The following is a 15525-nucleotide window of genomic DNA, read 5'->3' as shown; positions in this document are numbered from 1 at the left end:
TTTCTATAGATAATACTATTAAAGTAGTATAAATAACATTTTTTGTTTCCTGTATGTTCGTGTGTATTTATAAAATTTTATTGAATATGCCTTCTAAGCTGCCTATTTTCCCCTTTCCCCATTTGAGAATCACTGGTTTAGAATGTAGATTTGGAGTAATAATAAATTGTTTATTCAGTAATAAATACTTAAATTCATGATGTCTTTTACTGTATCACTTTTAATAGAGTGTTTATTACCCTTTCCCCATTCTTCTGTTAAAGATAGACTGTTACTTGGAAAGCTGCTTTGAGGGTCTTAGTTTTGTATAGGTTACACTGCTTTAATTTCTATAGAGCCATGAAGTTTTCTTTGGTAGCAGTGATTGTTGTGCTAAGTATTGCAATTTCCCTGCAGTCCATCATTTTATTTAATATAATGATTTTGCTACCCTGGCACTTAAATCAGTAAATCAGAAGGATATTCCATATTTATCCATAATCACATACTTGTAAGTATGATACTTTAAAAAAAAAAAAAAAGAAAGAAACTCCTGAAGGGTTTCTCCCTGGGAATCTGGTGAGCTTTATTTTCTCCGAAAAATCAGTGTAAGAAAATATCTGCAAGATATGTAACAGTGTAAAATAAATTTGTTAGTGTGTAAGTTGAGTGTTCCAGTTTGGCTGCTCTTCTTGTATGATCAGTCCTTTTTGGATTAGAAAGAGACATTGTTTTCAAGAAAGAATCTTTGCGATATTAGAAGATTTTGATAATGATGAATCTTTTGAGTGTAGTAAAATCTGGGAAAGTATGAATGTGGGTAGAGGTTACATATTTTTGGAAGGCCTTTAATTTTTAGAATTTTTCCTTATTTATATTTCTCTGAACTTGTCAACTTCTTTGAAATTAGTCACTAAATGTTATCCCTGAATGGAATCCACATTCTGTCAGTAACATCTGCATTTTCTCTGTGACTTAAAGAAGAAATTTCTCTGGTCTCTGATATCTTACAGTCAAATAAATATTTTTTTTTAGGTTTCTCATAAAGTATTAATATTTTCTGTAATATAATAAATTATTCATAGCTTTTTGTGTATAGTCATTTTGTGCTCATATTTAAAAGCTAGTTTTCAAAACACATTAAAGTCAGTACGGTTCATATAAAAAAAGCTCTGTCACCTGCTCTTCTATTGTAGATGCTCTAACAACACTAAAAACAGCCTTGGATCTGGAGCAGATACCTTCTAGGATAGCAGTGACCCGCCTTATTCAGGCATGTGCCTTGAAGGGTGATACAGAAAGCATACAAGACATTCAGAAGTTGGTAAATGGACTCGAAGATTCAATTGGACTTTCCCGTATGGTTTTCATCAATAACATTGCTTTGGCACAAATAAAGAAGTAAGTATTTTCGAGCTTTCTTTTTCTCCATTGGATACTGGAAGGAACGTTATCTCAAATCCCACCTTTTATAAAACTAGGGTATTAGAAGCCGTATCAACTACAGAGGAAGTATCGATGCCAGTTGCTGATTATTCTATAGCTATCAGGGAATAATTATATGTTAACAAAATATGTTTTAGCTTTAAATTAAATCTTAAATCAACATTTATCAAAATTTTCAAATTCATAAAACTTGCTTCACGGTTGGTAACTTTTCTCATTCATACATTCCAGGCCCTTATTGAAACACTTGGTTGCAAAAGTGAAAAATAAGTTCATTTGAATGTTAGCAACACTTGAAGGTGACACTCTACCAGTACATAGTGAAACAGAAGGCCTAGCAAGCTTGTTAAAAATACACATTTCCATCTTCCCCACCCTCCTACCCTTCCACCCGTGTCAACACACATCCACACAAAGGGAGGTATTTAGAGATGATTCTCATACCACCATTTCTAGATTCCTTGTTAAAGATCACTACTGTAGAAGTAAATAAGAACTTGATTTTTATTAACCTCACTAGCAAAGTTAAAGATTCATGGGGGTAATAATGGAATTGACATTTTTCATGCTTTTAGAAAAAATGTTCTTTAGCAGTTAATCCTACATACATTTAATGGGTTGTGATACGAAAATGTCATGTTGGTTTTTACAGGGGTTTTTGTTCCTCTCTTTGGGCAGAGAAGAGGTTTTGTTTTGTTTTTCACCCTTTTAAAACTATTTCCCCAAATAGAACTTTAAACTTTTCCTTTAATAAGAAAATGTGATTATTTTAAGTTAGAAGATCCAGATAATTATCCAAGTCTTTGTTGCTGCACACGGGCTTTCTCTAGTGTGGCGAGCAGGGGCTACTTAGTTGCGGTGCGCAGGCTTCTCATTGCGGTGGCTTCTCTTGTTGCAGAGCATGGGCTCTAGGCGCACGGGCTTCAGTAGTTGTGGCACGCGGGCTTCAGTAGTTGTGGCTCACAGGCTGTAGAGCACAGGCTTAGTAGTTGTGGCGAACGGGCTTAGTTGCTCAGCGGCATGTGGGATCTTCCTGGCCCAGGGCTCGAACCCATGTCCCCTGCATTGGCAGGCAGATTCTTAACCACTGCGCCACCAGGAAGCCCCTGGATGAAATTTTAAATGTTACCATATAAACAGAGTTTTATATGAGGCCGAGAATATGTTTTTATTCACTATTAAATAATTCTCTAACTAAAACCCATAAGAAAACTTTATTATAATGGTGTACTCATTTTTAGAGAATTCTTGTTTTAGGTAATAATTCCAACATAAAATTGATTATTTGGATTTCGAGTGCCATATCATAACTGTAAAGTATCAATTAAAGAGCATCTTAACCAAAAAGATAGTCATAAAGATAATTTTTTATCATAACTTGCTACATAAGGCCATGTAATTAATTTTTTAAAATAAAAAGTGTGAAGATACTTTTTTCTGAGAATTTTAGTATAAATTGAATATTTTTCAAATGTTATGTATTACCTGACAAAAACTAATTGTAGTGACTGTGGGTTGAGAGACATGAAAATATACCTTTTAAAGACATCATCAGCATTTTTAAGAATCCTAAGATGTAATACATTATCTTTACTTCATGCACTAGTGACCAGTTGCAGATTATAATGCCAGAGTTATATAGCATTTAAACAAGTTTTCATTTTACATTCCAAACAGCTGCAGAATCAAGTCTTTGAGATACAATAATTTTTTAAGTTATTGTCTTTAATTCTTTTCTATATAGTTGTTTGATCTTGTCTCTAGAGCAGTTTTTAAAAATAAGCAGCTACTTCAGTTACTGTAGCATAAAGCACCCAGTGATTGCTTGTGCCACCTAAATGTGATTGGGTTCAACTTGCATAGTGTTTTTTATCTGGTTAATTGTAAATATATTTCCTTTTTTTCGTAAAATGCTTGCATGTGTGAATCCCAAAGTACTCATACTGAAACTGCCTGCAATATTAATACTAAAAGCAAATATTTCCTTATAATTTATTTTACTTTCTTTTACAGCAGTAACATAGATGGTGCAATAGAAAACATTGAAAATATGCTTACTTCAGGGAACCAAACCATGGAACTTCAGTACTTTGGCTTGGCATACTTATTCCGAAAAGTCATAGAGGAACGGTTGGAACCAGCACTTGAAAAGAGTAAGTTAGCTGTTCTAGCCAAAGAACACAGAAGCACTTTTCCTCTCTAGTGAGTCTGCACTGACTTTCTTTGGTGGATGAGTTAGTTATACCACTGTTTAAATGAAAGATTTTTCTTACCTGTCATTTTTTTCAGTAAGCATCATGGCAGAGAGATTGGCCAATCAGTTTGCAATTTACAAACCTGTCACCGATCTTTTCCTTCAGCTTGTGGATTCAGGCAAGGTGGATGATGCCAGAGCTCTCCTACAGGTAATGACCCACCATACATGGAGCAGTGGGGCTTGTGGCTTGTGAGAAGTCAGTTAAGAAATTACTAGACTTAGGTGTGTGGTAGAATACCGGAAATGAAGTGTGGTGCTGCCTGCACATTTAAATTTGAACGTGAATCAAGGTTACATGACAGGGACTGGATTGTAAGTTACAGGTTGCTGGTTTTAAAGATGCCAAATCAGACTAGAAATGTCTTTAGATTTAAGTGGGGGTGGGGGAAGACATGTTTTGCCAAAATGATTTAAAGACAAATGTTTCTGTGCAGATAGGTAATGCAAAACAATTCCTTTGATTTCCTAGTTTAATTTCTCTAACGCTGCTCTATAAATACTGTGCATCACCATGGCAACACAGTTTGCAGACAAAAAGTAGGAAATGTTTGCTTTTCAATTACAGCTCCTCTTGAATACTCAAACATTCTCAGTGCCTTATTCAAGATTTATTAAGAATTTGCTTTCTATTCACTTGTGTGTCACAGACACATTAAATGACAAATGCAGGTCTCTGTGGCCCGCACTCTCTGTTAAATTAGCAATCTTCAGGGAAGGAGACAACTGCATTCATGCCATTTTAACAGCACTAAATGTAAAGCCGCGCACCAACGGTGGGTGTCGTAGCTGCCACTGGTAATGTACACAAACAGGCACCGCCGGGGGAGCTCCTTCCCAGCAGGTGGCAGTCAAACAGTCACCGTGATCCCGCCAACGGCTGTGTTTGTATAGACTCCCTGTGTCAAATTGAGGCCTGGGACCAATTTCCGGTAGTAAATAGTATTATATTCACTTAACGTTTTTGCAAGCTGCAGCACCTCTTAAGTCGTAGATAGGGAAGGTAAAACTACTCATTTGCTGGAACTCAGCTTTTGATCCTTAAAGTTCATCTAGTTTGACAGTAGAATCCAAGTCATTTTTAAAAGGAATTCCTGAGAAATTTCTCTGTGTTAACATTTTTGTAAAAAGTGTAAATTGGCACTGCCTCTAAGGCTTTTTTACTTCTGTTCCTGGAGAGAGAGAAATGCTAGTTAGTTGAGAATTTTCTTGATTGGTTTGGCATGTTTACCTTTTCTTTTCCTTAAAAAAAATTTTTGTTTTAAACAGAAAAGGCAATTTATGATGGGGATTTCAGGAATCTTTTCATTGTTTTGTTGCCTTTAGTATTACAAGTTTTATCTTGAAAAGAATAAATTCTAATGCTTTATGTTTGTGTGTACATACCTAAGTGTACCCACTCAGGGTATATGCATGTCTAGCTGGACGTGTGATAGTATTCATTCAGCTTTAACACATCATTGTGATAGCTCTTTAGGAAGTCACACTTGGTATTTCATTTACCAGCTTGTTGATCAAGGCTCTTCCTAGTGAGCAGTCCAGAGTGGGAGACAGTGGGGATGTGGCAGCTGCCTTCAGAGCTGCATGTACCCACAGTGGCCTGTCTAGGGCTCTTGGCAACAGCCGAGCGTTGCTGCAACAGCTGTCTTTTCATTTTTATCCCTTCAGTAGACTGAGGTTTCAGATGATAAACCCTTTACCCATTCTTTACCTGCTTGTCAAACAGTAAAAGATTATTCTTGCTGTAGTGAAGAATACTTTATTCACAGATGTCGAAAGCATCAGTTTATAGTGTAAATGTTCTGTGTGTCCCCAAAAGTTCTTTTTATACTAGTCATTTTAGTATTGACAGTGTTTTAAAGCTTTGAAAGAGCAATGTGCTTTTAGAAACTTAAGAGAATGACATCTGTGATGAGTGTAAACTAAAATAATGTCTTGCCATATTTGATTTTACTATAGCATCTAAGATGGGATAGACACTTGATTTATCTGGTCTGTCATATAAACTTTTTTTTTTTTTTGAGTTTAACTTTTGTCTCTTTCTCAAGCACTGGCTGTCTATCGCAATGAAAGCCTTTTATAAAATAGAGAGATTGAAATCAGTCCTTTTGTATGCGTAAGTGTAGGTAATTATACTTTAAAGAGAACTTGCTTTGTACATTTTAATTTTTATAAAGAAACGAGCAGTTATCTCCCTGACACCTTATTAAATGTATAATTAACCTTATGATCCCTAGCTCACTTGTGAATGCTTGGCAGTATAATTGGAGGGGAATAGTGTTTCTTTTTTCCCTCTTTCTTTGCAGTCCTAAACCTCATTCTGTGGTTGTGGAAGCGTTGGTTGAATTTTTCCCTTTGCTTTTTAAACAGACCTTATACTTGCAGCGCCAAGGACAACATGCATGAAAGCCTGGCCTAGCTTGCACTTGTTTTCTTTTTTCTTGCCTTAAAAAACATTGGTCGACTGTTAGACCTTCCTGTTGGTAATGATACATTACTGTATTATTGTGAACTTTCTTAACTGGAAATACTCACCTTGGTCTGCTTGTTTATCAAAAACCTTCACTTACCAAATAATGTTTCAATTTTTAGAGATGTGGTGCAATTGCTGAACAAACCCCAATTTTCTTGGTGTACTGTATTAGGAATTCTCGGAGATCGGGAAAGGTATGGTGCTATTGTACTTGCTGACAAATCAATAATGCTATGAGCTAGTCTTGTTCAGAGGTATTGAGTATCATGTAAGAGCTTGTCAGTTCAGGACGTTTTCTTAAAATACTATAGAGATTGAACACTTGCTGGCCTGTGCTTGTTTACTTCTTTAGATGTTGATGCAGAGTCAGTTCTGGCTCCTTGGTTGTATTGGAAATGCAGAACAAGTTCATACAGTGAATTCTCTATCCTTGTAGTTATGCATTGAGCCCCAAGAAAGGGCCCTTAGAAATGTAAGAAACAAATCCCGTTGCTTGGGTCACTGGGTAAGTTTCACAGTGCAGAAGCACTGCTGAGGGAAACACCTACTGCAGAGTATCTCCTGTCAGGTGGCTCAGGTAGAAACCATGAGGTAGATGAACCCGTTAGCTTTAAAACTGGTATGTGCCACGGATTCATGTTCTCAGTTTGTACAGTTACCTTATTTACACTAAAAGGTATGTGTGTATGTGTGAAACAGAACCAAGTCTTATTTTTGATGTTTAAAAAAAAAAGAATAAAAGCATATTTCAAAATTTTTTTTTGTTAGATTTGATTTTTCATGGTGAGTGGGCACCAGAAACCCTGTTCTTAGTTTATTTGGGCATATTATGAAGTTTTAAACTGATCACCAATTGTAATGTTTCTTTTATGTGAAACATTTAGGTTGTTTACAACTCTGGGAGGTCTAGTTTTCCTTAATTTTCACATACTTCCCCCATGCATACACACACTTTAAAAAATAATTTACCTAATTGCACTTTTTATCTCTGACTCGTATTTATTTACAACAAACATCATTTAGAAAATATTTAGTTGTCCTTTTTTTTCCTTTCAAAGAGACTGTATAAAATGGTGTAGTATTTGCAGATAACCTACCACACATCACCTGTATACTTTAAATAATCTCTAGATTACTTATAATACCCAATACAATGTGAATGCTATGTAAATATTTGCTGGTACACAGCAAATTCAATGTTTACTTTTTTGGACTTTCTGGATTTTTTTTTTTTTTTTTTTTTTTTTTTTGGTGTGTGTTGTGAAGACACTAAAGTCAAATTAAATAAAACTAACAAGAGACAAAGCAATGTCCTAGTTTTGTGTGCTGGGAGCTGAGGCTTCACTGAGCACTAATTATATCTGGTTGGAAACGAAGCAAATTAAATATGTTCCCTTTTAAATGTTTGGTGTTTTTGGTTTTTTTTTTTTTTTTTTTTTTTTTTGGTCCGTGGTTGGTTGAATCTACAGATTCAGAACCCACTGGATACAGGGGGCCGAGTGTACTAAGATATACAAAAGGGAAAATAGTCCATTAAATTGAATAGGCAGTTCTGTTGCTAGGTTTTTTTGGTATAATGTCCATATATCAGTGTTTTATTTCACTGTTCTTTTGAGTCATGGTAATGTTACCTATATTTAATTTTCTAGGCACCAACTGTGAAGTCTTTGTTAGAATTGATTCCTGAATTAACTGAAAAGGAAGAAGCATACACTTCCATCATGAAAAGCTACGGTAATAAGTTTAATCTGACTTCATTATTTAAGTGATTTAAATATTTGTAGTATAGTCAACTAAGTCTTCAGCTCAAAGGCAGTAATCCTAAATATCAGATAATTGCTTATGGTACAAAATTTATTTAGCCTTAGGATATGTTTTAAAATTGTACTTAAGAAAAATACGAAATTATTCATGTAGTGTTAACATAAAGTATCTCTGAGCATCTTTTGAGGGGCCCTGATTTGTTGAGTAAGATCCCAGGTTCCTGGAAGGACTTGGAAGTCCACTTTGCTGTACACATTGGGAACCAATCCAGTCTCTCTAAGATGTTATGGAAAAACCTGAATGAACTTTTTGGCCAACCTAATACAATGTAAAATGGGTACATATTTGAGACTGCCACTTGACTTGCCTGTTTACTCCTTCAGTGGTCTACCTACTCCTTTGAAATGACAATCACCTTAACTAAAAAGTGAGCCCCAAGGTTTTACCTGCAGTCACAACTGAAATTCTAGTCTTTTAAGCAGTTTCCTCCCTGATCGCCAGGCAATCACACATGAAAGGGAACCAGTCTAAAGTTTCCTCAGTAATCAAGATAAATGTTAGCATTTGTAAATTATGATCACCTGTCCATCTGACACCCACTGATTTGCTCACTTTTTAATGGGTAAAGAGTTGCTTTGTTGATTTTATTGTTGGCAGGACACCAGACTGAGCAATCAGAATTCTCCATTTTTCTACCCTTATGAGTGGAACATGATATATTTCAAAATAGTGCTATAATCATAAAGTTTCATTTGAGGAATTGGCAGATATTAAGTAATAACTAAGATGAAGTAGTGTAAAACAGCATAAAATTACTATTGTGTAATCCCACTTGGGAATTGGGAGGGAGAAGAGCAGGGAGATCAGGAAGTTTTAGTAAAAGGGAAGATATTAAAATTTTTGCAAATCAGCCACAAGTAGAAAGCCAGCTAAAGTTAGCTCCTAGGCTACTTCATCATCCAATTAAGTGAAATATTAGTGTAACTTGTATAGATGTATGTAGATTTTTTAATGTATATTAATAATGTATATAAAATTTTTTTTGGTCATTGTAGCTAACTGTATTCCTCATTTGCTTATTTTAGGATAGGAGAATATATTGAAAGTCTTTTTTTTTTAACATCTTTATTGGCGTATAACTGCTTTACAATGGTGTGTTAGTTTCTGCTTTATAACAAAGTGAATCAGTTATACATATACATACGTTCCCATATCTCTTCCCTCTTGCGTCTCCTTCCCTCCCACCCTCCCTAATTGAAAGTCTTTAGCTGCTGATCTTGATGTTGATGTAGATATAGACTTCCACATAATTTATTTTACACACTCCTCACCACAGAAGTCCCTAGATTAGCTTAATTTCAAAGTGTGATTTTAAGCAGAAGAAGATTGAATGGTGTGTGCTTACTTTATGATTGAAGACTTCGGTTTGTGGTCACTTTAACTAGCATGGGTCTTTAAAATAACTATTTGTCATTTTCCTTCTCTTTCATAGCGGGTGATGCTGAATGAGAGGTGTGGGGAAGGAAGGGCAGAGCTTGTAGATTATGAATGCTGAAGGTAGTTAAGTATTCCTTTGCTTTGGGATAAAGGGATCCAGGAGTCCCTGAATGGCTAAGTGTTTTGGGAAAAGAAGAAGATAGGTTGGCTTTATCTGTGATTAATATCTTTTTCTCTAGTCTTGGACAGTGATGTCGCATCTGCTAAAGCACTATATGAAAATTTGACTGCGAAGGATGTAAAATTGAATGATCTGTTTCTAAAGCGTTATGCAGTTTTGCTGAAGAATGCTGGAGAGTCTGTCCCTTTCACTGAACCCCCTGTGAGTATTTCTTAATTAAGAGGGGAAAAAAATACCTCTAAAGATTTGTGTGTGCTTCATAATAATGTGTAAAAAATAAGTTGAGTACTTAATTACATGAGGATTAGATCTCTGTGAAGGATCCTCCAGAGAGGGCTTTGGGAACTGAACAGTCATGCCATGAGTTTGGCTGCAGGAGAACATAGCCCTCTGGGGCTGAGGTTTAAAATACAAGGTCAGTCTGAGACCTTCAACTGTAGGTATGAATTTATCAAATGTCCTTGGGGCAGTTCCCTCTTCATTTCAACTTGAAATAGGGTTTAATGGCCTGTATTTCAATAGCTAAGCATATTATGTCACTGTTAATTACTTGTTCATTTCCATTTTAAGTAAGCTGGGTTTTCTCTCTTTATCTAGGATTTTTTTAAATTGAAATATAATTGACAACATTATATTAGTTACAGCTATACAACATAATAACTCAATATTTGTATATATAGCAGAATGATCACCACAATAAGCCCAGTTAACATCTGCCACCATACATAGTCACAAAAGAAAAATTTTTTTCTTGTGATGAGAACTTTCAAGATCTGCTCTCCCAGCTGTTTTCAAATATGCAATCCAGTATTAACCATAGTCACTGTGCTGTACATTGTATCCCCTTGAGTTACCCATTGTATAACTGGAAATTTGTGCTATTTGAACCTCTTTACCGATCTTCCTCCTCCTCAAACCTGCCTCCACCAGCCTCAGGCAGCCACTGATCTGTTCTCTGTATCCATGAGCTCGGTTCTGTTTGTTTGTGTTTTTCAGATTCCAGATATAAATGAAATCATACAGTGTTTATTTTTTTCTGTCTGACATATTTCACTTAGCATAATACCGTCAAGGTCCATCCATGTTGCAGATGACAAGATTTCATTCTTTTTACGGCTGGATAATATTCGTGTGTGTGTGTGTGTGTGTGTGACATTTTCTTTATCCTTCATCCATTGATGGACACTTAGATTGTTTCCATGTCTTGGCTATTGTAAATGCTGCAGTGAACCTGAGGGAGCATATATCTTTTTTGAATTAGTGTTTTCATTTTCTTTGGATGAATACCCAAAAGTGGAATTGCTAGATCATATGTTAGTTTTATTTTTAATTTTTCGAGGAACCTCCATACTGTTCTCTGTAGTGGCTGCACCATTTACATTCCCACCAACAGTGCACAAAGGCTCCTTTTTCTCCAAATCTTCGCTAACATTTGTTATTCCTAGTCTTTTTGATAATAGATATTCTAACAGGTATGAAGTGATATCTCACTGTTTTTTTTAATTGTATTTCCCTGATTATCAGTGATGTTGAGCAACTTTTCGTGTACCAGTTGGCCATCTGTAGTTCTTCTTTGGCCACATGTCTGTTCAGTTCCCCTGTTGCTATTGAGTTATATAAATTCTTTGTATATTTTGACTATTAATCCCATATCAACTATATATGTTTACAAATATTTTCTCCCATTCAGTAGGTTGCCTAGGAAATTTTGTTTTATTTACTTTGCTTTGTTTAATAAGAGAAATCATTAGTGCAGAATTCCTTTTTATTGTTTCATTGAACTGAAAGTCACCTAAAACATGTTTATTTCAAACCCCTCGACCTTCCATACCCAGGTGTAAATACCTGCATGCACTTGCCCATGCATACACACAGCAGAGGCTCCTGGTGCCTTAATTCTCAGTTGGGGGCCCTTGAACTGGTGATTTCATGAAATAGAGAAGAGTGCTGAAGCTTGAGGAGACTGCAGCTGCTGTGGGCCCAGCAGTGTTTGCTACCAGTTTGCAGTACTTTATGTTTTTAAGTTTTGTACCATCACCTCTTGCTGGTAACTTTTTTTTTTTTTTTTTTTTTGGGGTACGCGGGCCTCTCACTGCTGGGGCCTCTCCCGTAGCAGAGCACAGGCTCCGGACACGCAGGCCATGGCCCACGGGCCCAGCCGCTCTGTGGCATGTGGGATCCTCCCGGACTGGGGCACAAACCCGTGTCCCCTGCATCGGCAGGCAGACTCTAAACCACTGCAACACCAGGGAAGCCCCGCTGGTAACTTTTATCTGTAACTTTCCTCCCTTTTTTTTTCCTCTACAGGAAAGCTTTGAATTTTATGCAAAGCAGCTAAAAGAGTCAAAGGAAAACCCTTTGTGAAGCAAGCCGGCACTACTTTGTTTTGTGTGTATTTGTGATTCTTTGTCTAAAATGTTACTTTTTAAATGTATTTGAGAGGACAAAATAAACAAATGAAAAGTTACTTTGTTTATGTACTTTTATTTATTTGTAATATATGATAATATTCAACATCTTATTGACAATAACTGTGTATACTAAGTCGCTAGACTTCTTTGGGTTTTGCCTACAGTGTAAATCAATGGTATTTTCCTTGAGGCTCCTGGTGTAAGAAGCCATAGTTTTTCAGGGTTCTTCTCCCATTTGACTTTTCAGATTCCCGGCTCTATTTCATTTATTATTTTCATAAAAAGATTGTTCCTTTAGTTAAGACTTGCTTGTCAATATTGTTTATCTGAAAAATTTTGGAGCTGGACAAAATGATGCTTATTGGGCTTTCTAATGCTTAATATTCTATGAAGTAACAATTCTTTATTAGTGTAAAGCCCTGCATACTTTTCCAGTTTTGTAAAATGTTGGCGCCAGAAGGCATCTCAGGAGTCATCAGATCCAGCACTCTTCATTTCCCAGTGAGAAGCTAAGACCCAAAGAGACTTGTTTGGTCAGGGTGCTCCCTCCATGCCTTCCCTTCTACCACGTAGGCTCCCACAAACCTCTGTTCACTGAAGTCTCCAAAACTGCATCTGAGTGTGAGTTTGATCATGAAGTAAGAGCAATGCATTTCCTTCGTCTTGGTTTCAGGTCTTCATCAGCACAAGCTACACCCTACACTGGACTTGTTACTTCATACTGCATATCAGTGAATATGTGAGTAAGTATATGAAGGAGTGAAACCTCTGTTTGTATTCAGTTTTATCAAAGTTATCCTCAAATTGGCCTTCATGCCTGTTAATATCTATACTGTAAATAGTTACTATAAAAGAATTTAAGATAGGTAGTCAAGACAGTTTACCATCTTAATATAATGTTAATCTATTTGGGGATTATATTATTTAAAAAGTTGAAAATGCTTTGTTTGAGAGTTATCCCCACTTTGGTGTATCCCTTGTTCATTTGAAATCGGTGATTAGCTAGTGTTTTGGTTTCAGTGAGGTTACTTGGTTCCCACCATTTACGTGAAGGGAGACCTTGCCTTGGGGAGTAAGCCAGCCTCACACTGTTTATGCTGCTAACCTGTGTCTTGTGGGATCAACCATTCTGCATCTACAGCCTGCAGATGGCGTGAGAGGGAGGGTAGATGGAGGGAAGCCAAAAAATAAATGTCACCGTGGCATCAACCATGCTTCGTCTCTGTTTTGTAGAGTTAGACCTAAGGAATCGGGCTCAGCCAGTGCCGAGTCCCAGCCTAGAGGACTTAGTAAAGCTTTCCTCTGTGTACTCCTCAGGTACAGGACCTGTACGTGTTGTTTTGACACTACCGATTTGCCATGAGCCTCACTCTATTAGGGATTCCACTGAAGCAGGTTTATATTTTGTAGTTATGCCAACCATAAGATAGTTGAGCTAAATTTTATTGATAGTCATTGAATTAGGTCTCTAAGATGAGGAACGACCTTGGGGCATAATCTGGACCTCCCAGTTATCTTTAGGGAAGCTCAGAGTACAATCTCATTTGCATGAAGTGACTCCAAGCCAGCCTTGTGTATGGACTCTGGTAAAATGTGGGTCTAGTGCAGAGGAAATAGATATAAATCCCTCGATGAGCTTTCTACTGCTTAATAACATTTCTAGCATTCTGAACAGCAGGCTGGACCATTCAATATATTACATACATTAAAGAACTATCAAGTCAAGCATCTGTAGCACTGTATTGGCTTCCTGTTTTGAATGTAAATATTTAACATGTAATCATTGTATATTCTAGGTGAGCTTATGAATGCTTTCTAAATATCTAATAGCAAAATTGAAATAAATAGAAATATAAACACAATTATAGCAGCACTCAGTGGTACCTTTTAGATTCACATTATAAGCAAACAGCTAATTTTAAAAAGTAAATGTCATAAACTTTGGGAAAGTATAGTGTTTTATATGTAATTGTATGTTCGTGTATTTAAACCTGATATAATTTTAATGTGAAATGCTTTGAATAAATTGTATTCCAGCAACCTGTGGGCTTCTTCATTTTTATCTTATTATGTTTTTATATAACCACTTTAAGCCATTTCAAGGACTTGAGTCTTAAAATTTTTAATTAAAAATTGTGTGGTGGCCTCTGTTGTGGCCGGAATTTCCTTGTTTTAAATGGTGTACAGGTTGTGAGTGGGGAACCAGGGAAGTCACTGCTTATCTGCTTTAAGGACAAACATATTCAGTCTGAGATCTCTGAGGTACAAAGTTGGCAAGAATTAGAGTTGGGTGTGTGGTGAATGATACTTACAACAGAGGGGGTTTTATCTTGCTATAAGTGTCAGACAGAGGGAGCATTTTACAGCTGCACGGATGACTGGGCTCCACTCCACCAGGGCTGTCTTCAGCACACTCCCCTCTTCCTCCTGTTCCTCGTTTGTGAATGCTCACTGAGGCCGCTTCAGTGTCCCCTCTCCCACCAGGAATATTAATTGTTCTCTCTCCAGGGCCCCCCTGAAGCCACTTGAAAACGCAGCAGGTACCAACCACACAGGTTGTAAACTCACTTGTGAGGATCAGTTCTTTGTCTCCTGTCTGTGTGTCCCCAGCTTAGCACATTCATGAGTTGTCAGTGGTCAGTTCTGTGGGTTCTGCCGTGTGTCAGGTGCCCCTCTTGCCTGATGTTCACAGTGAGGAAACTTAGGGAAGTTAATTTGCACAGAATCACAGCGATAATATCACATGGCCAGGACTTTGAGAGTCATGTACTTACTCTGAGGTTACAAAAAACCCGATGGAATCCAGCCTAAACTCAGTTAAAAATCCAGTTAATGATCAAATTGGAATCTCTAAACTATAGGAATATTTTTTAAAAACCTTTCACATTAATACAAGTGTTCGCAGTCTCTGGACAACTAGCACTGTATTTTCTACCAGTTAAAATACCCAGTGCCTGGCATAATCCCTGAGTTTTTAAGGTCCAATAAATTATTAAGCAAGCTTTATACTGCAAATTGTGCTTCCCGGTACAATTTATTTCTCCAGTCTGTCTGCAGTGTGTGTGCTGTGCACATTTTTCCTCATGTCTTCGAGCAAACAATATTCATTTAGTATTTGCCTTTTTGAAAAACCAATATTTGTAGAGTTTCTGTAAGTGAAAGCAACATTCCTGAAGTATGGTCGAAATAGTAGCTGTAGGGGGTACAAAATCATGGTAACTTATCGCTTTGCTGTTGGCCATCATGAGCTTGAGTTTCCAACAGAAACATATCCTTTCAGGCTTGTGGACTCTACAAAGCCCACGTTATGCAGCCTTGGTACAAATAAGATAGCTACATTAGCAAATTCAAAATAGGCACTTTTTTTTTTTTTGCATGAAATAAACATCATCAGGTCCAGGTAGAGCAAAAAAACACTTAACCAACTTAAGATCTACCACCTCTGCACATTCATTTGGACAACGGTTGGCTCTTGGGATCCATGTTTCAAGAGTTCACTAGAGAATAGATCTCACCAACCCTGCCCCCTGTGTGCACTTGCTGAGATTCTCTTAATTATTTACTTCTTTTTGTAGTTTCC

General features: G+C 36.8%; 1 protein-coding gene across 1 annotated transcript in view; it reads left to right on the top strand.

The window, feature by feature from the left end:
* The window catches only part of LRPPRC (leucine rich pentatricopeptide repeat containing), a 105607-nt gene extending 91631 nt beyond the window's left edge, over positions 1 to 13976 (top strand). The window contains exons 32-38 of the mRNA XM_024753499.1: positions 1176 to 1380; positions 3439 to 3578; positions 3715 to 3830; positions 6272 to 6346; positions 7802 to 7886; positions 9593 to 9735; positions 11842 to 13976. Of these exons, the coding sequence (XP_024609267.1) occupies positions 1176 to 1380; positions 3439 to 3578; positions 3715 to 3830; positions 6272 to 6346; positions 7802 to 7886; positions 9593 to 9735; positions 11842 to 11898 (821 nt within the window). The 3' untranslated portion in view covers positions 11899 to 13976. The remainder of the gene's footprint in view (positions 1 to 1175; positions 1381 to 3438; positions 3579 to 3714; positions 3831 to 6271; positions 6347 to 7801; positions 7887 to 9592; positions 9736 to 11841) is intronic.
* The last annotated feature ends 1549 nt before the right edge of the window (positions 13977 to 15525 follow it).

This window comes from Neophocaena asiaeorientalis, unplaced genomic scaffold (genome assembly GCF_003031525.2).
Source record: "Neophocaena asiaeorientalis asiaeorientalis breed wild unplaced genomic scaffold, Neophocaena_asiaeorientalis_V1.1 scaffold171, whole genome shotgun sequence".
NCBI lineage: Eukaryota > Metazoa > Chordata > Mammalia > Artiodactyla > Phocoenidae > Neophocaena > Neophocaena asiaeorientalis.
The sequence above is the reverse complement of the archived record's forward strand: the minus strand, read 5'-3'. Positions and strand labels throughout refer to the sequence as shown.